Source organism: Durio zibethinus, chromosome 12 (assembly GCF_047325235.1).
Source record: "Durio zibethinus cultivar Kanyao isolate XHJ-2024 chromosome 12, ASM4732523v1, whole genome shotgun sequence".
Classification (NCBI taxonomy): Eukaryota; Viridiplantae; Streptophyta; class Magnoliopsida; order Malvales; family Malvaceae; genus Durio; species Durio zibethinus.
In genome coordinates, this window is record NC_143173.1 from 12,239,948 (window position 1) to 12,262,791 (window position 22,844).

General features: G+C 34.1%; 3 protein-coding genes and 1 pseudogene across 3 annotated transcripts; 3 read left to right on the plus strand and 1 right to left on the minus strand.

Moving 5' to 3' along the window:
* Nucleotides 1-99: 99 nt before the first annotated feature.
* LOC149515701 (uncharacterized) lies at nucleotides 100-1,838 on the minus strand. The gene has a single exon (XM_089741616.1). It carries the CDS (start codon nucleotides 1,139-1,141, stop codon nucleotides 353-355), a length of 789 nt encoding a protein of 262 aa, XP_089597742.1. The 5' UTR covers nucleotides 1,142-1,838; the 3' UTR covers nucleotides 100-352.
* Nucleotides 1,839-13,449: 11,611 nt separating this feature from the next.
* On the plus strand, nucleotides 13,450-15,435 carry LOC111297537 (uncharacterized). The gene is made up of 2 exons (XM_089741774.1): nucleotides 13,450-14,947; nucleotides 15,041-15,435. The coding sequence occupies exons 1-2, from the start codon at nucleotides 13,450-13,452 to the stop codon at nucleotides 15,433-15,435; spliced, it is 1,893 nt and encodes a 630-aa protein (XP_089597900.1).
* A 26-nt stretch (nucleotides 15,436-15,461) lies between these two features.
* LOC149515702 (putative receptor-like protein kinase At3g47110) lies at nucleotides 15,462-17,569 on the plus strand. The gene is made up of 5 exons (XM_089741775.1): nucleotides 15,462-15,741; nucleotides 15,866-16,267; nucleotides 16,360-16,365; nucleotides 17,325-17,414; nucleotides 17,499-17,569. The coding sequence occupies exons 1-5, from the start codon at nucleotides 15,462-15,464 to the stop codon at nucleotides 17,567-17,569; spliced, it is 849 nt and encodes a 282-aa protein (XP_089597901.1).
* Nucleotides 17,570-19,256: 1,687 nt separating this feature from the next.
* LOC111297538 (putative receptor-like protein kinase At3g47110) lies at nucleotides 19,257-21,983 on the plus strand (annotated as a pseudogene).
* Nucleotides 21,984-22,844: the final 861 nt, after the last annotated feature.

Sequence of the window (22,844 nt, forward strand, 5' to 3'; positions counted from 1 at the left end):
TAGATTCAACATTAGAGATCAAAACTGTTTTAAACAAGAAATAAAGAAAACGTACCTGAAGTTCTTAATTTTTCCTACTCTTTTGTTATAAATTTGCTATCATTTGATGTTGCAGAAAGAACTTATATATCTCTTTGCTTTTGTTGCCAAAGCAAACACCGCGAAATGTAAAGTAATAGTAGCATGAATTCAAGTGGTCTTTCTTTGTTGATGAGACTATCAGAATTGCATTTCAAGGCGCCTTGGTCACTTAAATTTTCCATCCTTGTTACCATATCTCCTGCAATATGTTTCAATCCATGCAGCCTGTATCTTACAATTTCCTTGACTTTGTCCACCATTTGTGCAGTTGTCATCTCCCTTTGCTTGAATATCCTCTGATTCCTTTCCCCCATATGAAATATATACATGCATTCCAAGCATTTCTCAATAGAATTAAGATCAAAGCTTTCCATTTTAATCTATTTTCTGCCCAGCTCAATTCTGTGTCCCAACTTCCTACTCTTCTATCAATGTTGCATAGCTGAAGGATCTTTTGCCAAACTTCTTTTGAATAGACACACTCAAAGTAAACATGGTCTCTTGTTTCATCTTCATTGTGGCATAAGTTGCATCTACTATCAATTCCCATTCCCCATGATCGCAACCTATCCTTCATTGGAAGCCTATTTAAAATCGCCATCCACGTTATTAGTGAATGTTTTGGGATGTGATACTTGAACCATATTAGTTTTTGGCATCCCACTTTCCTTTGCTGTGGTCTAATCTTTTCCCATACCATAGCAGTGTCATAACGTCCTTTTGGAAATGACCATACCTCCACTCCATTTTCCTTTTTGATGAAATTTTGCGCGATCTGCCTTATTTGAAGTAATTTCCTCCAATTCCAACTGCTAGTTTGCTTGGCAGCTACTTGCCATATGGTCTTCCCCTTCAATTCATAAGCTTCAATCCAAGCGATCCATAAAGAACCAGCTTTTGCAATTATTGACCAGATGTTCTGCAATACACAAGCTAGATTCCAGGTCAAGATATCTTTAACTCCAAGCCCTCCCTCAAACTTAGGATAGCATATTGCCTTCCAACTTACTCTAGCTCCTTTGCTGATCCTTCTTTTCCTTTCCAAAAAAAACCAGAACATAACTTGTTTATCCTCTTCAGCACATGTTTTGGGAGGATGAAATGCCTACGCCAATAGCTCTGCATGCTAAAAAGCACTGACTGTACTAGTTGTAACTTGCCAGCGTATGATATGTGTCTTGTAGCCCAGCCGTTAATCCTTGCTGTTATCTTGTCAACTAAGGGTGTGCAGTCTTTCTTTGTGAGCCTTCTAGACACCAATGGAACCCCAAGGTACCTGACTGGTAACGTACCAATCTTAAACCCAAAAGCTTGCTGGATTCTGGCAAGTTCTTCCCTGCTAACCAATAACTGATAGAGCTCACTTTTCTCTCAGTTCAACTGTAGGCCAGATATAGCATAAAATGCCTCTAACACCACCTTTATCCCTATCACTAAGTCCAATGTTCCCTTTGTGAAAATCAACAAGTCATTAGCAAAGCAAATGTGAGTTAATTTAATTCTTTTGCATTTAGGATGATAATTAAAGACACCATCTACGGCAGCAGCATCCAATAGTCTGGACAAAACATTATTAGCTAGATCAAACAAGTAAGGGGAAAGTGGATCTCTCTGCCGCACTCCCATTGCTTCTTTAAAATAGCTTACAAGTCCACCATTAATCGATAAGGAGAAGAAAGAAGTAGTAATGCAACTTCTTATCCATCTTATAAACTGATTCGGTAACTTCATTGCATACAAGACTGAGAGTATGAAGCTCTAGTCCACTGAATCAAAAGCCTTCTGAAGATCAATCTTGATTGCACATCTTGGAGATAAAGTGGATTTACCGTATCCTCGAACCATTTCTTGAGCTAGCAATACATTATCCGTGATGCTTCTACCTTCTATAAATGCACTTTGATTACAACTTATCATCCCAGGCAGAGTTTCCTTTAACCGGTTAGCCAGAATCCTGGCGATACATTTGTAAATTGTGGTGCACCAAGAAATCGGTCTGTAATCCCTTATACTATTAGGATTAGTGCATTTAGGAACTAATGCTACTATTGTAGAGTTGAAAGCAGGTAGCATATTCCCAGATTAAAAAAAAATGCTTTATAGCCTTAGTAGCATCATCTCCGACAATGCTCCAAGTCTGTTTGAAGAAATGAGCATTAAAACCATCAGGTCCTGGGGATTTCTCACCATTCAATGAGAACATTGTCTTCTGAATTTCCTCTTTAGTTACTGGTTGTATGAGAAAATCTTGAGCCTTTGCAGATAAGGTCCCTTGGAGGAGCTCTGCCAAAAACTCATGTGTGCATCCTGTAACATTTTGATCCATAGTTTCAATTAACTTCTGAAAGAAGGAGGTTGCTTCTTGCGAAATTTGGTCAAACGTATCCAGTCTCTTCCCTTCTAAATCCATTAAGACTCGTATGGTATTCTTTTTATGCTTTGCTGCTACCAAATTGTGGAAAAATTTTGTGTTTTGATCACCTTCTTGTAGCCATCTTATCTTGATTTCTGCCTATAATAACTCTCTTCAGCTTTCATCAGGTCCTTGAGTTCTTCATATAGCTTCCTCTCAATCATAACCAGTTTTTTTGATGGGTTTTGAGCTAGAATGGCTTCCTGCATTAGTTCCAGCTCTTTCCTCTTTGTCTGCACTCTACTAGACAGATTTCCATAGTTTTGAAGATTGAACTTTCTGAGCTCCAGTTTCAACCTCTTTAATTTCTTATGCAATATTAGCATTGGGCTACCTTTGATAGGGTCTTCCCAGGATCTTTCCACAATTAACTTGAACTCCGGATTCCTGTCCAATAGTTAAAAAACTTAAAAGGCTTTGGAGGGGATTGAATTGTCATGCTGAGTTTGACAAGTGCAGCACAATGATCAGATACTTCTGGAGATAAGAACTCAACATGCGACTGTGGGAGAGCCAAAAGCCAAGAGTCGTTTATCAATACTCTATCCAACTTCCTTGCTAAGTAACTTTTTAACTGTAGATACCCAATTTGGTCCAGGCCTAGATCAATTGGGCTTGATCCAAATGAGACAAATTAGCTCATTTTATTTGTATTTTATTTTTTATTTTTTATTTTTTTTCTTTTTTTTGATTAACTGCTCTGAATTTTATTTTTATTATTACGTTTTTTTATATATTTTTTTATTCTAGAAGATCCAAAAAAAAAGAAGGAGAATTTGCCGTGAATGGTGGCTGGTAGGATTGGAGTGGAATTCAATTTGTTTTCTGCTAATCCTATTCAAAGAAGGAATTAGGGTCAATCAGAAACTCTTCTAATTAAACCCTTCTGATTGAACCTTATAAATAACCCATGAATCATACACAGAAACATACACGGGAAATACAAAAAAAATAGAGGCAGAAAGAAAAGAGATTGTTTGAAATGTGTTAGCAGCAATCTTAGAATTTTTAGAAATTTTTTTTGAATTTTTGGTTTTTTTTTCTGGAAAATTTTTGAAAAATTTCAAAATCTGATCAAATTTTCGGTGAATTTTTTGGCCAACTTTGACTTTTTAGATAAGATTTTTTAGTTTTCGGTGGGTTTTTCCAGATTTCGATAGAAATTCAACCAAATTTTGGGTTTTCTAGAGAGGGGGGAGAGAAAAGGAAGGGGAAGAGAGAGAGGGGAAGAAGGATTCTGAAGGAAAAGCTGGGATTTGGGCATATATACCTGCTGAAAACGACGTCGTTTTAGAGTTTAAATCAAACCAAGATCTGCGTGTTTTTGCTTAGACCAACCCGACACGATCACAACCCGCGTCTGACCCGCGTGCTAGCCTTCCCCTGGACCTGAGCCGTGCACTCTCAAGCCGTGTTTTTGAGCTGATTTCTCTGCCATAAGCCGAGCCATTTTCATTTTTTTGGTATTTTTTAATTTTATTTTTTATTTATGTGTTTGTTTATTTTATGAGTATTTTTGCATGATTTAATTTAATAAAAATAAAAATAAATAAATTTTGGTAATAAATATTAATTATCCAATGATGGAATTTATAGAAATTTCAAATGGTAAATTTTTATAAATTTTTAGGTGAAAATTTTTATCTAAATTCGATCCAAATGGTGAAATAATTTAAATAAAATTTCAATAACAATAATTAATATTTATTTTTCAACAAAAATAAATAAAAAATGAAAAAATATAAAAATATATAAAATGGAAATTAAATACAAATTACCTAATAATGAGATTCTTAGAAATTTCAAATGGTAAATTCTTAAGAAATCTCTAGGTGAGAAATTTTCTCTAAATTTCTCCCAAATGGTGGAATAATTTAGATGAAGTTTCAATACAAGTAATTGTATTCTTTTCCAAATAAAAAATTTTTGATTGAAAATATATAATAATTACCCAAGGATGAGATTCTTAGGAATCTCAAATGGTAAATTCCTAAGAAATCTCTTGGTGAGAAATTTTCTCTAAATTTGGCCCAAATGGTTGAATAATTTAGATGAAATTTCAATAAAAATAATTTTCATATTATTTTCTTTTCAAGAGAAAAAAATAAAAAAATAAAAAGAATTTTTAAATAGACCCAAATGGTGAAAAAATTTAGAAATTCAAAACAAGAAGATATTTCTAATTTGGCCCACATGATGGAATAATTAGATATATTTTCAATAATAATAAAAACAATAACAAAAATTTTTCGACGACGGAGCTTTTTCAATGAAACAAGTGGGATCCTTGAATACTCTTGAGGTAAGAAAATATTTTTTTAAGAGTTCTACCAAATTGATGAAGGATCTTATAAATTATTTCCAATATTTCAACATAAAATTTTGAAACCATTAGACTCAAGACCTTAGGATGAATTCAAAATAATATGGTACCATCTTTTGGATGGGTATGTGGGGGTGCTATAACCTTCCCCACATATAACCGACTCCCGAATCTTGTTTTGGTTTGTAAACCTGAACTTATTCTTTTAGAGACCCTTAGTCAAGCTTAGGAGATCCTTAAAAAGATAGATTCCTTAGGTGGCCAATGACACCTAGATAAAAAAGATTTGTGGTGACTCCATTTGTTAAGTCTAGCTATAGATTTATGGATCTATATGTTATGACAGTTTGGCGACTCCACTGGGGACGCTATAGAAAGTCAAACCATAATTTTTGAATTTATCCTGTCCTTCGATCTAATGGTTTTACATTGTAATTATTTGTTTACTAACATTCTTCTTTTTTGTCTTGTATTTTATTTTTGGGGCATGAAACTTATATGTTCTTTCACACACACTATCATATGCATTTACATTACATGAGCTCTATACCCGAGCTTTGTCCCTTTTAGAAGGGAGTAAAGTACCTACGCTCTAATGAGATGATAATCTCCGTAATGGCTAGAGAAATACTCACACTCAAATTGAATCTTTTCCATTGGTAGCCTGTGATGGGTGAATATTGGAATGCCTTACTAGTCTATGATGGACGATGATGTAAGGCACAATTTGAGAACCTTTTAGTGGTCAAAATCTCCTAACCCTGCATATAGTTCACCCCTAAGAGGCCAACCTTAGGATAGAGCCATTCTTACCTATTGATAGATATAACCTGAAGTTAAGACACAAGAAAGAATAATTTGTGACTTGCTAACCATTTTGATTGTTTGACTTTGTGCATCATTTTCATTGTTATAAGTAACATCTTGCATTTGCATCACTTTCATTTCATCAATGAAATTAACCATTTTGTTTGACTTTGTGCATTTGCATTATCATGTCATGCATCATTTTCATTGTCATATGTAACATTATACATCCGTATCATCTTTATTTCATCCATGAAAAGGTACATTTCATACATCAACATATCATGCATAAAGCATAGCATTTCTAATCATAATTGTAGTGCTTAAGGTTCAAGGATAGCTCCACCAAGCAACCTCACTCACTAATACAATACAAGGGCTCGAGCTGGACAAATGGAACAAGAAAATTCTAATCGTCTCGAGAGGATAGAGAAAGTTTAAGAGAAGTTAAAAGGGGAGTTGAGTAAGATTTTGGAGGCCTTGAACAAGTTGAATAAAGGAAAGGGTATAGAAGAAAGTACTAGCCAACAAGACCCTACATCACAAGAGGTGGATGACCCACTATACCCTCCTAGTTTTGGGCCACATCAAGCCGAAGCCCAACCCACACAAGGTTCATCGCCCTAACAGTTCACATATTCTGTAAGGTACACATATCTTAGAATGCCATCAGTTTCAAATCCATCATAGTACCAGAGTTACATAAATCTTATTTTTACTGAAAAAGTAACAGAACCAGTACCGGTTCCTAATTTGAATGATCTAGAAGAGAAAGAAAAGCTAAGGTCCAAGGAAAATGAGCCTTTAGAAGCCTTAAAAGTTGAACATAAGATAAGCTTATTGGAGGAAAGGTTAAGGGCTGTACAGGGGATTGGTTTTTATGGTTTAATAGATGCTGCTAGGCTTTGCATAGTCCCAGATGTGGTTATTCCTTCAAAGTTCAAGGTGCTGGAGTTTGAGAAGTATGATGGTACAAAGTGTCCAAAGACCCACATTACTATGTACTGTAAAAAAATGGCTGTCCATGCTCATAATGAAAAACTATTAATGCATGTGTTTCAAGATAGCCTTACTGGCTCTATTGCTAGGTGGTATGTCTAGCTGGATAGAACCTGCATTCGATCTTAGAGTGATATGGCCTATGACTTCATCAGTCAATATTGGACATATCATAGATTTAGCCCATGATCGTATTTCCTTGTAGAATATGAAAAAGAAGGTGACTGAATCATTTAAAGAATACACTTAGAGGTGGAAAGACATGGCTACTCAGGCGCAACCTCTTTTGACTGAGAAAGAAACTACAATATTGTTTGTCAGTACTTTGAAATCTCTCTATTATGAAAAGATGATAGGGAATGCAATAAAGAACTTCACAGACATGGTGATCTCAGATGAAATCATTGAAAAATGCCATTAAAAATGGCAAGTTGAAAGGAAGAGAAACCAGGAATGCACCCGAAAATAAAGAGACTAAAACTCAAGCTGTGAGTTTTAACAAATAGTTCAGGGGTTATCAATCCTATACACGACAGAGTTATTCTCCGTACTATCCAAATGTGAATAATTCTTCATCCTACCCATACTAGCCCATACCATAACCATTTTACCCATCAACATATCAGCATGTTTTTAGCCTCCAAGCTCTCACATACAGCCTTAACATTCAAACTCTTACAAGACCCCAAATTCATCCTGTGTGCCTTGCCAGTGGTTCACGAGAGCAATGAATTACTCAAGAAATACCCATATTTGATCCAATCCTCATGACTTATATGGAGTTATATCGAGAGCTCTATAATAGCCACTTGATTGCCTCCAGCCGTGTGAAACCGTTTAAGCCATCTTATTCCAAGTGGTATAATCCTACAGCCCACTGTGACTATCACTATAAAATTACTAGCCATTCCACTGAAAATTGCACTGCTTTGAAACATAAGGTGCAACAGTTGATCAATGATAAAATGCTAAGTTTTGATCAAGGAAGAGTAACAACACCTAATGTTAATGGCAATCCATTGCCTAATCACAATAAAAATACTCTGAGTGAAAATTAAGAACATGTTGATCAGAAAAGACTTGGAGAGCTACAATGAATCGGAAGGCTAGATGTCAATAAAGATTCTTCACCTGATTACACAGGGACATAATTTTGGAGAATAAAGATAAGGCTGGTTGAAAGTTTCTTGTCATTTTAAGATTTCTTTAAGAGTAATGTTAGGATTTCTTTTAGGCAATAAGACTTCATTTGTTATCATTTTAATAAAAGGCAAATTAATGCATTTCATTACATTTTTTTTTCACTCAACCATTATTCCATACTTTGCTACCTTTCATAACTTTTTATTCCCATCTTGAATTTCAAATGATGAATGTTTAGACAATGATAACAATAATTTTGGAATTTAATTTTGAGAACTCATTTACATTAATCTATGGAGACTATTTGAGCAAAAGAAGCCAGCTACTAGCATATGGGAAATAAATATATCTTAAATATATATAGTCGGTTATAAAAGATCTATGAGCTCATTTTTGTTCAACGGATGATCTTCAAGAAAAGCATTCACATTTGAGAGGAAAAATGGCCATCTTTCTTTTACCATTTGAAAAACCATTCATTGCTACCCCTTTGAGCCTATTATGATTTTTTTTTTCTAAAAAACACTTGACCAATGATCACCCTCTACATTGACAGCATTTTTTTTGAAAAAAAAAAAGATAAAAGATCGTAAAAGGTCTCAAAGAGAGAAAGAAAAGCAAAATGAAGGAAAGAAAGAAAAGAAATGAATGCTACACATGATTTGGGGTAAAATAGTGAGAGTTCTTTTGTGAGGAATGAGATTGAAAAGGAAAAAGTAGTGAAGTGATGCCAAGCTGCATCAAGTGAGGATATTTTAGTTTTGAACCCTTTAAACACATGTTTTGAGCCTATTTTTATCCATTTCTTTCATGAACCCTCACCATGGCCTACATTACAACCTTTAAAAGTCTATTTGGATCAAATGTGAATGCTTGAATTGAATGGTCATATGTTGGGCTAAGGCATGTTCATGATGGAATGACAAAATCATGCTTGGTTGCTCTAAAGATTGATGTGAAAGAGATATCAATAATGGGTGAAAGAAAAAAAAAAGAAAAAAAAAAGAAAAAAAGAAAAAAAAGAAAAAAGAAAAAAGAAAAAAAAAGAAAATGGAAAGAAGAGAAAATAGAGACTCAAATTGAAAACGCGAAAAGGATGATTTGAGTAGAAAAACCTCTAAGCTGAGAGTTGGACAAACGATTCACATGGATGAAAAATCAAAGACATATGAAGATCCTTCAAAGTTAAGGTAAAGTTTGATGAGCTTAAAATGATTTCGATAGTCAATAGAATGAGTTTTTGAAAAAGAATCCTGAATTAATGTTCAGAATTATCTGGATATTCATTGTTTGGATATACCATTCATCCCAATGACATGTATCCAATTTGTTTCTTTCCCTATTCGTTTTGCACCAAACTCGTCCTTCATTGATTACCTTTCTCTCAAATCACCCTGTGTTCCCTTATTGTTGCATCCCCGGAATAAATCGAGAAAATGTATGAGTGCATTATATTTGTCATGATTTGAAATGAATGACAATGTGCTTGAAAGATTCTTGCATTCTTTTGAGAAGAAATCCAGGATGTTAGGATGATTTAAGAAGACACATGGCGTGACCAAATGGGGAATATGATGATGGATTGGTCAACAAAATGAAGAAGAGGCAAAATTTAAAAAAGTGGTATGTCCAAGTGATAAATATGGGGATGAATTGATCGACATAACCTATGAGTTGTGATGAAAAAGTATGGGACAATGGATGAAACTGGTGCTGAAAAGCCCATGAACAATGATCAAGTGATGAAAGATGAAATTTGTACTGAGAAGCTTATGAGCGATGATCAAGTGATAAAAGATAAAATTTATTTTGAGATGGCTAGTGCTAAGAAGCTCAAAATGATGGAGTCTTGAGAGCCATATTATCATAGTTATTTAGGATTTCATGACATTATTGACGTCCGCATTACATGCATCATGTAAGCATCATTGTTTAAATAGTACATGCACATAATTTGATGAATTAAAGCTTTGTTTAGACATGCATGGCATTGTGAGAATCTAGATTGTTGCATTTGCATCATTAAGAATGAATTTGCATCTTTGATCATGACATTTATTCGTACAAAATTTTGAGTCACCTGAAAAGAAATTGTGAAGCTTTTTGATGAGAGTCTTTGAATTTCAAATGAAAATCTTTGAATTTCAAATGAAAATCTTTGAATTTCAAAGAAAAGTCTTTGAGTTTTAAGTTTCAATTGAGAACCTTTGAGATATGAAACTTTGAGATTTATTGAATGAGAACCTTTGAGTTTAAATGAGAAGCTTTGAATTTTTGGATGTGAATCTTCAAGATTCAAATGAAAGTCTTTAAATGTTGAATACGAGTCTGGCAACTCGAAAATGCAAATCCTAAGATCTTGCAAATTTGAATTTTTATGAAACTGGAATTTTGATAATCAAATTTCAGTGAATTCTTGCGAAGTTGAAAGGTTCTTGTGAATCTGAGCCTTTGAATGTTGAACTCAAATTGTGAATCTTTGAGTTTCCATTACAAATTCCATCAGACATGATCTATGACTCGTCCGATCATGATTGTCAAAGAGTAATTTATTTTTCCAAAGTTATGTTCCCTCTATTCAAAGAGCCATTTATTTTTCCAAAGTTTTGTTGCCTCTATTCAGAGGAGACATTTATTTTTCCAAAGTCATGTTGCCTCTATTCAAAGGAGCAATTTATTTTTCTAAAGTCGTGTTGCCTCTATTCAGAGGAGCAATTTATTTTTTCAAAATCATGATGCCTTTACTCAGAAGAGCAATTTATTTTTCGAAGTCATTGAGCCTCTGTTTAGAGGAACTTTGTTTACTTTTCCAAAAATAAAATAAAAAAAAATAAAAAGACCATGAATTTGTTGAAATGGTCACGTGCAGGGTGTCTACATCTTTGCGTAATTCTTGTTGCATAAGAAAGCGTAAAGAAGGGTAGCTGTAGACACCCAATTTGGTCCAGGCCTGGATCAATTGGGCTTGGTCCAAATGGGACAAATTAGCCCATTTTATTTGTATTTTTGTATTTTATTTTTTGTTTTTTTTCTTTTTTCAGTTAACTGTTTTGAATTTTATTTTTATTATTACTTTTTTTATATATTTTTTTTATTCTAGAAGATCCGAAAATAAAAAAAAAAAATTTACCATGAATGGTGGCTGGTAGGATTGGAGTGGAATTCAATTTGTTTTCTGCTAATCCTATTCAAAGAGGAAATTAGGGTCAATCAGAAACTCTTCTGATTGAACCCTATAAATAACCCATGAATCATACATAGAAACATACACGAGAAATACAAAGAAAATAGAGGCAAAAAGAAAAGAGAGTGTTTGAAAGGTGTTAGTAGCAATCCTAGAATTTTTAAGAAGTTTTTTCGAATTTTTGGTTTTTTTTTCCTGGAAAAGTTTTGAAAAATTTCAGAATCTAATCAATTTTTTGATGAATTTTCTGGCAAGATTTTCCAGTTTTCGTTGGATTTTTCCAGATTCCAGTAGAATAGTCAATCGAAATTTGGGTTTTCTAGAGAGGGGAAGAGAAAAGGAATGGGGAGAAAGAAAGGGGAAGAAGGATTCTGAAGGAAAAGCTAGGATTTGGGCTTATATACCCGCTGAAAATGACGTCATTTTAGAGTTTAAATCAACCCAAAGATGTGCGTGTTTCTGCTTGGACCAACCCAACGCGATTGCAACCCGCGTCTGACCCGTGTGCCAGCCTTCCCCTGGAGCCGAGCTGTGCACTCCCGAGCCGTGTTTTTGAACTGATTTCTCTGCCTCAAGCCGAGGTAATCTTAGCCACAAGCCGAGCCATTTCCATTTTTTTCGTATTTTTTCAATTATTTTTTATTTATGTGTTTGTTTATTTTAGGAGTATTTTTGCATGATTTAATTTAATAAAAATAATAAATAAATAAATTTTGGTAATAAATATTAATTATCCAATGATGAAATTTATAGAAATTTCAAATGGTAAATTTCTATAAATTTTTAGGTAAGAAATTTTATCTAAATTTGGCTCAAATGGTGGAAGAATTTAGATAAAGTTTCAATAACAATAATTAATATTTATTTTTCAACAAAAAATAATAACAAAAAAATATAAAAATATAAAATATAAAATGAGAATTAAATACAAATTACCTAATAATGAGATTCTTAGAAATTTCAAATGGTAAATTCTTAAGAAATCTCTAGGTGAGAAATTTTCTCTAAATTTGTCCCAAATGGTGGAATAATTTAGATGAAGTTTCAATACAAGTAATTGTATTCTTTTCCAAATAAAAAATTTTTGGTTGAAAATATGTGATAATTACCCAAGGATGAGATTCTTAGGAATTTCAAATGGTAAATTCCTAATAAATCTCTAGGTGAGAAATTTTCTCTAAATTGGCCCAAATGGTGGAATAATTTAGATGAAATTTCAATAAAAATATTTGTTATATTATTTTCTTTCCAAGAGAAAAAAAATATAAAAATAAAAAGAATTTCTAAATAGGTGCAAATGGTGGAATAATTAGATATATTTTCGACAATAATAAAAATAATAAAAAAAAATTTTCAACAATGGAGACTTTTCAAGGAAACAAGTGGGATATTTGAATTCTCTTGAGGTGATGAAATATTTTTTTAAGAGTTCTACCGGATTTATGGAGGATCTTATAAATTATTTCCAATATTTCAACATAAAATTTTGAAACCATTAGACTCAAGACCTTAGGATGAATTCAAAATAATATGGTACCATCCTTTGGATGGGCATGTGGGGGTGCTATAACCTTCCCCACATGTAACCAATTCTCGAATCCTATTTTGATTTGTAGACCTGAACCTATTTTTTTAAGGACCCTTAGTCAAGCTTAGGAGGTTCTTAAAAGGATAGATTCCTTAGGTGACCAATGACACCTAAATAAAAAAGATTGGTGGTGACTCCATTTGTTAAGTCTAGTTATAGATTTACGGATCTATATGTTATGACACTAATTGATGGTTAGACCAAGTAAATTGAGGTCCAACATAAGCATGATCAAACAAGCCTAGTTAAGTTAAGCAATTCTGAAAATCCTTCATCTCTGAGTTTGCTGATTGATCTCCATTATAATCCGAGCTTTCAGAGGGATGGACTATAATGTTGAAATCCCCAGTCAGAATCCAAGGGTTGTCTTGCACTATACCACTGATGTGAGTTAAGTTCAACCACAGGTTCCTTCTTTGAATACCGTCGTTACTCCCATAAATGGCAGAAAAATAAACTTTCCTGATTTCATATTGTAACACACAAGTAATACTTTGCTCAGAAAACTCTAGTGGGCCTACGTGCACATGATCTCTCCATAATAACCATATCCTTCTGTTTGGAGATGCTGCATAATTGTGAAGAATACCCCAATCACGAAAATGCTTTTCCAGCACAGGCTGCATTTTATGATGCTTTATTCTAGTTTCTAATAAACACACAATATCTGCCTTTATTCTATTTATTCTATCTACTACACTTTTTTGTTTTCGAGGATCATTAAATCCTCTAGTATTCCATACTATCAGCTTCATGTTGAAGAACAACTAGGCTTACCTCCAGAAGCAGTGGTTCAATCTTAAAGGTCCTTTCTTCTTGGTTCAGCAGCTTTGTCAATTAATGGAAATGAAACAGATCGACAGGCTTTGCTCCAGTTTAAGGCCAAGATAGCTGGTGATCAGCTTGGGATTATGCGTTCGTGGAACAACAGCGTCCATTTTTACCAACGGCGTGGTGTTAAATGCGGACGACGACATCAGAGAGTTACCCGGTTGGACTTGCCAGCACTGAAACTAATGGGACCAATATCACCTTATATTGGAAATTTGAGCTTTCTACGGGTGTTAAGTCTTCAAAACAACAGCTTCATTCAAGAACTTCCACAAGAAATAGGCCGTTTACATAGATTGGAAGAACTAACTCTTGATAGAAACTTCATAGTTGGTGAAATTCCTTCCAGTATATCTGGTTGTTCGAAGCTCAAACATTTTTACATTGGACACAAACTGCTAGTTGGAGAAATACATGCTGCACTTAGCCACTTGCCAAATCTAAAGGAATTAGGCCTTAGCAACAACACATTAAGAGGGAGCATCCCTCCTTTTTTAGGGAACTTATCATCTTTGGAGATAATATTTCTGCCACTAAATAGATTGTCTGGGGTTATCCCTGAAACTCTTGGCCAACTGAAGAATCTTATCACTTTTGGCGTGGCAATGAATAAAATGTCTGGTGTCGTTCCTTCCTCACTTTTTAATCTCTTTAATATCAGAAAACTTGATATTGGCGAAAATAACTTTCACATTAGTCTTCCCTCACAATTGCGAGTCAACATGCCATATCTTGAACTATTTTATGTTAGCCAGAACCAACTCAGTGGACCATTCACTCTTTCAATATCCAATGCCACTAACCTCGTCACGCTTCAGGTTGATGGGAACAAATTTAGTGGAAAGATATCTTCATTTCGAAAGCTAAAAAAGTTACGAAGATTGAATATTGGTGAGAATCTTCTTGGCAGTCAGGGAGCAAATGACTTAAACTTCCTTTGCTCTTTAACTAGTGCCACCAGCTTGGAAATTGTGGTTATCAATGACAACAGCTTTGGAGGGATATTGCCTGAGTGCATAAGCAATTTGTCAACTGCTATGACTTTTCTTTATATGGAAGGCAATAACATAGTAGGAAGAATACCAGCAGGATTTGGAAATCTAATCAACTTGGAGGGGTTGGCGGTAGGAGAAAATCAATTATCAGGTTCCATTCCATCTGTTATCGGCGGGCTTCAAAAACTAAAATATTTTGCTGTAAATATTAATTCTATCTCTGGATCCATCCCCACTTCATTGGGAAATTTAAAGATGTTGATCAAGTTGCATCAAAATGACAACAATCTTCAAGGTGAGATTCCTCCAAGTCTAGGCAAATGTGAAAATCTTGTTTTATTAGATCTTTCTAATAACATTCTCAGTGGTTCTATACCTTCCCAAGTAGCTGCATTATCATCCTTGTATATCGGTCTATACTTATCTTCGAACCGTTTGACTGGCGTGCTTCCCTTTGAAGTAGGAAATTTAAGAAATCTTGGTGAATTAGATGTCTCAAAACATGTTATCAAGTTTCATTCCAAATTATCTTGGCAATTGTATAAGGCTGGAGGAACAGTAAGCTTTGTGGAGGCACTCATGAGTTCCACTTGCCAACTTGTGATAACTTGAAACAACATAGAGGGAGATCAACTATTTCACTTAAATCAATAATTGCTATTGTTTCTGCTCTCAGGAGTTATTTTGGTTTTCTTCGTCATGTTTCTCTTTTGGTTTAGAAAGAAAAGAAAGCAACCAGCATCACCAAATGCAGAAAATCCATTGTTAAGGTTATCATATCAAAGCATCCTAAAAGCTACTAATGGTTTCTCGACAGAGAATTTAGTAGGTACAGGTAGTTTTGATTTCGTATATAAAGGAATTCTTCAAGAGAATGGAACAATTATTATCGTTAAGGTACTTAAACTTTTGAGTCACGAAGCTTCCAAGAGTTTCTTGGCTGAATGTGAGGCATTGAGGAATGTTAGACATCAAAACCTTGTCAAGGTATTAACAGCATGTTCTGGTGTGGACTATCAAAGCAATGATTTTAAGCTCTTGTTTATGAGTTCATTGCAAATGGAAGCCTAGAGGATTGGCTGCATCCAACTGTTGGCATGAATGAGGGAGAGGAGACAGCAAAAAGCTTGAATTTTTTTCAGAGATTGAATGTGGCAGTTGATGTTGGTTGTGCATTAGAGTATCTTCATCATCATTGCGAAGCACCAATTGTTCATTGTGATCTCAAACCAAGCAATATTCTACTTGATGATGAAAAGGTTGGCCATATAGGTGACTTTGGGCTAGCAAAATTCATTACATCAGACATACAAAATAACATTTCAAGCCTGTCAAGCTCTCTTGGGTTAAGAGGAACAATTGGTTATGCTCCGCCAGGTAAGTAGAACATTCTTTCAAATCAATACGTTATTTAATTTAACCTGTTTAGATCTTTGATGTGTGAAATCTATTTGCATCTGTTTCAAAATTATTGCTCTTATTTGTGACAAATGAATTGCAGAATATGGCTTGGGATGTAATGTGACAACATATGGAGATGTGTACAGCTATGGCATTGTTTTGCTGGAGATGTTTACAGGGAGAAGACCAACTGATGAAATGTTTAAAGAGAATCTGAACCTTCATAACTTTGTTAAAACAGCTTTGCCAAATCGAGTGGCTGACATTACGGATCCCACTCTTCTTCAAGAAAGTTTCAGAGGAGAAACAGTGATGAACAACACTTTCAATGAGAGCAGCCAAAAACATAATAGACTTCTTCGGAGCTTGAATTCCATATTTGAAATTGGAATTGCTTGTTCTTTTGAATTGCCTACTGAAAGAATGAACCTGGCTAATGTTATTGCTGAGCTTTGTTCTGTAAGAGACAAGCTGCTTCCAACTCAATCATTAAGAACAAGAGGTACTAATATTCATTTAAATCCAAGTAAAAAAAACATTTAATTTGTTATACATTTTTATCAAATTTTACATCCTTTGCATTATTTTCTTCAGCTGCAGGTACTGCTTAATGGCTTAAGCTTAGTTGGTCCATTGGCGTGTGAAGATGCAGTTTTGATCACTATCATATTTGATTGGGAACTCCCTGGCGCTCTGTGTTCTGTCCTGCAAACAATCTGTAATACCCTAGCCCAAATAATAATTGGGCTAGACTAATACTAAAGCCCATCAGTTTATTAAGACGTTATTTAGTAAAAGAAAAATGACTGAAGTATTAAATAAAAAAATACCTAATTATCGTGAAACAGAAAGGAAATAGAGTTCTTCTTCCTCATCTTTCTTAGGGTTAGAGAATATGAAAAATCAAGTTGGAGATTCACAAACAGAGGTTATAATCAAGTTAATCCTTTAAAGGTGAGTACATGCCCTCTTTTTATTTAAGAACAAATATCAAGTTTATTGCTATTATTTGGAGTTGAAGTTTTGAGAGAAAAATCAAGAAAAATCATGAAATCCTTCATTAATCTTGATAATCTATTTAGGTAAATTACTGGACTTTGTTTATTTCATGTTTTTAAGATTTATTGATGATTATTGAATGGAGTTTGAAGGCTAAAAGTAAGGATTTGAGTTTTTAAAGATTGAAGGAAAAATTCTGTTTTTTAATGAGATATTGTGATCTGTAATAATGAATTAAAATAGAATTTTGTATTAATGGATATATTATTTCTATGATTATTATATATCGTTGGAAAGCATGTTGAATCTAGTTTCTAATGAAATAAACGAAAGTTAAATCCGAGTTTTCTATGAAGAGTTGTCTAATTTTAACTTAAGGATATGCAGGCTGTAAGACAACAGCATCAGGGTTGAATTACGAAATTTTCCTTAATTTTTATACAAGGATTTACAGATTAAACCATATATTTTTGGAAAGCTTATTGAGTCTACTTTCCAATGAAATAAGCAAAATTGAATTTGGAGTTACCTATGAATAAATACGTAATTTTTATGAAAAGGTATACAGGCTGTCTGGCAGCAGCATATGACGTGGATTACAAAAATTGTTATAATTAATCCACAAGAAATCACGAGATGGGCCATATATGGTTAGAAAGCTTTTAAGTCTAGTTTCTAACACATTAAAAAGATTTTAATTCCGAATTGGATATCTTGAGTTATGGTTAATGTAGTGAAAGTAACGCAGACTGCCAGAATTAATTACTCGAGTTATTACTTGTTTAACTTATTTGTTTTGATATAAGTGGCCTCAAATGGGTTGATTAATTATTGTTTTGTTGGAATTATTTTGAATAGGCCACTAAATTTTGAGGGAGAAAAATTAGGTGGTGGAATCAGAAGAAAGTAAGTAGAATCTCACACACTTTGCTTGTTTTTGAATCTATGTATATATGCATGTTTCTAAATGAAAGAATGTTTTATTTCTTTATTTTCGATGTATGAAAATAGGATCAAGTATATGATTATTTTGTGTTTTCGCTATATAAATGATGGATCATGCTTATGAATGAAATGAGAAAATGATTTATGTTTAAAGAATGATTTTGTGATAGCTACGTTTTTATATTCCTGGGAAGTGGGATCATCGACGCCAGAACTAGTTCTATGACCCTGGCTAACGGGTAATAGTAGTTAGCGTAAGCCTTGGCTAACGGGTTACAATAGTTAGCAATGATTATGAGGATAAAATTGTTGATACGGCCACTGTCACGGGTTATAGCAGTGACCGTAGCTAACGATAAACGAATGCTAATGATGATTTGTGATGAATGATTTTTATAGTTTGATCCATGATTTGGTGACATGTTTTGATTCTGATTTTTGATCTATGAATGCTTAATAGAATGTTGATTTTTGAATTATTTTTGACATTATGATTTGACGAATGTTTTGAATGATCTATATGATATGTATGAAACGATGTTTGATCCGGTAAGGTGTGTGAGCCTTTACTTACTGAGCTGTGGTTTGCTCATTCCCTATTTTTTTTTCTTTTACAGATGTTATGAATGATAAGTATGATTAGCTTGAGAAAAGCTAGAAGAATCGAACATTGGAGAACTACTTAGAAATATAGGATTTTATGAAGTATTGTTTATTTTAATTATAATACTCGACTTTGAACCTTTGAAGACTTGTTATCTAGCTATGTTACTTAATGAGAACCTTTTATATTTGAGACTTGTTCAATGGTTATGGATTAGGCTTCGTATTGCTTTGAGTTTTACTTCAAGGTAATATGGCCGTGTTATTTCTCGTTTCAGGGCGTGACACAATCCCTCCCCTGGAAAGAAACAGGGAAAAGAAGAAAAGATCATCATTTCCTTCAACAGCAGTTACTTAGTCTTGTGTGTATTATTCTCTTCCTTTTACTCCATTCTTCCTATTTCCTTGTTTTGTGAAATTAAGGACCAAATCTGTAAGAAAGTTGGATTTAGCGAGAACCAACTCAGTGGACCATTCCCTCTTTCAATATCCAATGCCTCTAACCTCATCGCGCTTCAGGTTGACGGGAACAAATTTAGTGGAAAGATATCTTCACTCCGAAAGCTAGAAAAGTTGCGAAGATTGAATACTGGTGAGAATCTCCTTGGTAGTCAGGGAGCAAATGACTTAAACTTCCTCTGCTCTTTAACTAGTGCCACCAGCTTGGAAATTGTGGTTATCAATGACAACAGCTTTGGAGGGATATTGCCTGAGTGCATAAGCAATTTGTCAACTGCTATGACTTTTCTTTATATGGAAGGCAATAACATAGTGGGAAGAATACCAGCAGGATTTGGAAATCTAATCAACTTGGAGGGGTTGGCGGTAGGAGAAAATCAATTATCAGGTTCCATTCCATCTGTCATAGGCAGGCTTCAAAAACTAAAATATTTTTCTGTAAGTATTAATTCTATCTCTGGATCCATACCCACTTCATTGGGAAATTTAAAGATGTTGATCAAGTTGTATCTAAATGACAACAATCTTCAAGGCGAAATTCCTCCAAGTCTAGGCAAATGTGAAAATCTGATTTTTTTAGATCTTTCTAATAACAATCTCAGTGGTTCTATACCTTCTCAAATAGGTGGACTATCATCCTTGTCTATCGGTCTATACTTATTTTCAAACCGTTTGACTGGCATGCTTCCCGTTGAAGTAGGAAATTTAAGAAAGATGTTGCTCAAAACATGTTATCTGGTGCCATTCCAAATTATCTTGGTAATTGTATGAGGCTGGAGGTACTACTGATGAGAGGCTATTTCTTCAATGGATCAATTCCTTCATCTTTGAGTTCATTGAGAGGTCTTACAAATTTAGACCTTTCTAGAAACAATCTCACTGGTAAAATTCCTGAATTTCTTGTGACATTTGGCTCTTTACACTGCTTGAATCTTTCTTACAACAATTTCGAAGGTCTAGTACCAGTTGGTGGAGTCTTTAAAAATATAAGTGCTATGTTCTTTGAAGGGAACAGTAAGCTTTGTGGAGGCACTCCTGAGTTCCACTTGCCAACTTGTGATAACTTGAAACAACATAGAGATAGTTCAACTACTTCACTTAAATCAATAATTGCTATTGTTTCTGCTCTTTCAGGAGTTATTTTGGTTTTCTCCGTCATCTTTCTCTTTTGGTTTAGAAAGAAAATAAAGCAGCCTGCATCATCAACCGCTGAAAATCCATTGTTAAAGTTATCATATCAAAGCATTCTAAAAGCTACTAATGGTTTCTCATTAGCAAATTTAATAGGTACAGGCAGCTTTGGTTTCGTATATAAAGGAATTCTTGAAGAGAATGGAGTTGGGATATGGTTCACATGTGAGTAACGGATCCCACATCATTAGAAAATTTGAATGAAATGTCCCATATATGCATGAAGGACCCAAAAATTTGATAATATAATCTTTTGGGCTCAAGTGATGTCCAATATGTAGGTACGGGCTCTTTGGTGTGCTCCCATCCACTCCAAGTGTGGTTTATCTTCCCAACAAATGGAACAATTATTGTTGTCAAGGTACTTAAACTTTTGAGTCATGGAGCTTCCAGGAGTTTTTTGGCTGAATGTGAGGCCTCGAGGAATGTTAGACATTGAAACCTTGTCAAGGTATTAACAGCATGTTCTGGCGTGGACTATCAAGGCAATGATTTTAAGGCCTTTGTTTATGAATTCATGGCAAATGGAAGCCTAGACGATTGGTTGCAACCAATTGTTGGCATGAATCAGTGAGAGGAGGCAGCAAAAAGCTTGAATTTTTCTCAGAGATTGAATGTGGCAGTTGATGTTGGTTGTGCATTGAAGTATCTTCATCATCATTGCGAAACACCAATTGTTCATTGTGATCTCAAACCAAGCAATATTCTACTCGATGATGAAATGGTTGGCCATGTCGGGGACTTTGGGCTAGCAAAATTCATTACATCAGACATACAAAATAACACTTCAAGCCAGTCAAGCTCTCTTGGGTTAAGAGGATCAATTGGTTATGCTCCACCAGGTAAGTAAAACATTATTTCAAATCAATAAGTTATTTAATTTAACCTGTTAAGATCTGTGATGCGTGAAAGCTTTTTGCATCTGTTTCGAAATTATTGCTCTTATTTGTGACAAATGAATTGCAGAATATGGCTCGGGATGTAATGTGACAACATATGGAGATATGTACAGCTATGGCATTCTTTTGCTGGAGATGTTTACAGGGAAAAGACCAACTGATGAAATGTTTAAAGAGAATCCGAACCTTCATAACTTTGTTAAAACAGCTTTGCCAAATCGAGTGGCTGAGATTACAGATCTCACTCTTCTTCAACAAAGTTTCGGAGGAGAAACAATGATGAACAATGCTTTCAATGAGAGCAGTCAAAAAGATTTCAGATTTCTTCGGAGCTTGAATGCCATATTTGAAATTGGAATTGCCTGTTCTTTTGAATTGCCAACTGAAAGAATGAACATGGCCATTGTTGTTGCTGAGGTTTGTTCTATAAGAGACAAGCTGCTTTGTTCTATAAGAGACAAGTTGCTTCCACCTCGATCATTAAGAACAAGAGGTTCTACTATTGGTTTAAATCCAAGTAACAATAACATTTAATTTGTTATATATTTTTATCAAATTTTACATCCTTTACATTATTTTTTTCAGCTGCAGCTGCTGCTTAATGGCTTAAGCTTAGTTGGTCCATTGGTGTGTGAAGGTGCAGTTTTGATCTCTATCACATTTGATTTGGAACTCCCTGGCGGCCTGTATTCTGTCCTGCAAACAATCCCTCTCCTGGAAAGAAACAGGGAAAAGAAGAAAAGATCATCATTTCCTTCAACTGCAGTTACTCAGTCTTGTGTTTGTTATTCTCTCCTTTTCAACCCTTTTCTTCCCATTCCCTTGTTTTGTGAAATGAAGGACCAAATCTCTGAGAATATTGGATTTAGCTTCAATTTCTTAATCTTGTGTCTACATTTGATGAATAAAATTCCAAATCTAGTGTTTCAGGTTTCATGAATAATATACTTTTTTCTCGTACTTATTGCTTAATATTCTTGGATTTAGAATGAGTTTATGTCCAAATTTATCTGGTATGTTATTCAGCTACATTTAAATCTAGACAAATGAATTTTGATAAAGCTTCTGTCTCTATTCATTTCGAGTGGTTTTTATTCAAGGGGATTGACCCGTGAACCATAGACGCAACTAAATCTTGTCACTAATCGGTTATCAAATGAGTTTGGAAATCAAATCTTTCTTCTTTTCTTTTTCCACAAAGAAATCACAGGGTAACTAACCATTATTTTCATGTATGTTATAAATAACATACAATAGGGGGGTCCATAATTTTCACCCTCCATAGATAGAATCCAAACTTTTCCATCTTCTTTCATTTTTTTTAACAAGAATTTTTTGTGAAAATTGTTCATAAAGATATTAAGATATCAAAATCCAGAGGAAGGGAAAAAGATTATTGATGTTTAATGTTCCAGGAATATGTGGCAGCAATGTTATTGTGAGAGATGGCTATCATGGTAAGAAGATAAGACACAGCAAACCTGGAAGAATAAGACAAAAGCATCTAAATCGAAATTGAATGTAACTGTTTAATCATGAACAAAAGGATTAATTATTTTGATCATTTGTTTGCATTTTAATCACTTTTGTTTTGATCAAAAGATAAGCTTCTTTCCCTTCTTTTGATTATCTCAGTTTCAAGAAATTAAAATTTAATGAAATAATATTTCATTTAAAAAAATGAAACAGAAAAACAAGCCTTATAATTTTGCTTTTACATTTACAAAAAAGAAAAGAAAAGGAAATTTCCCTTTTTTTAAAATTTGTTTAGGAGAGTACATATACAATTTAATTACAACTATAAAAATAAATATAATCAAATCAAACAAACCTTTATCAATAACCCATTGTTATTGGATAAAAAAAAAAGAAAACTAATTAAATTCATCTTGATGGATGGTGCTATAGGCATTTGTAATGAAAAGGATTAATTAAATGGTCTAGCCTTTGAATATAAATTAATTTCTACCAATCAACCTTGTA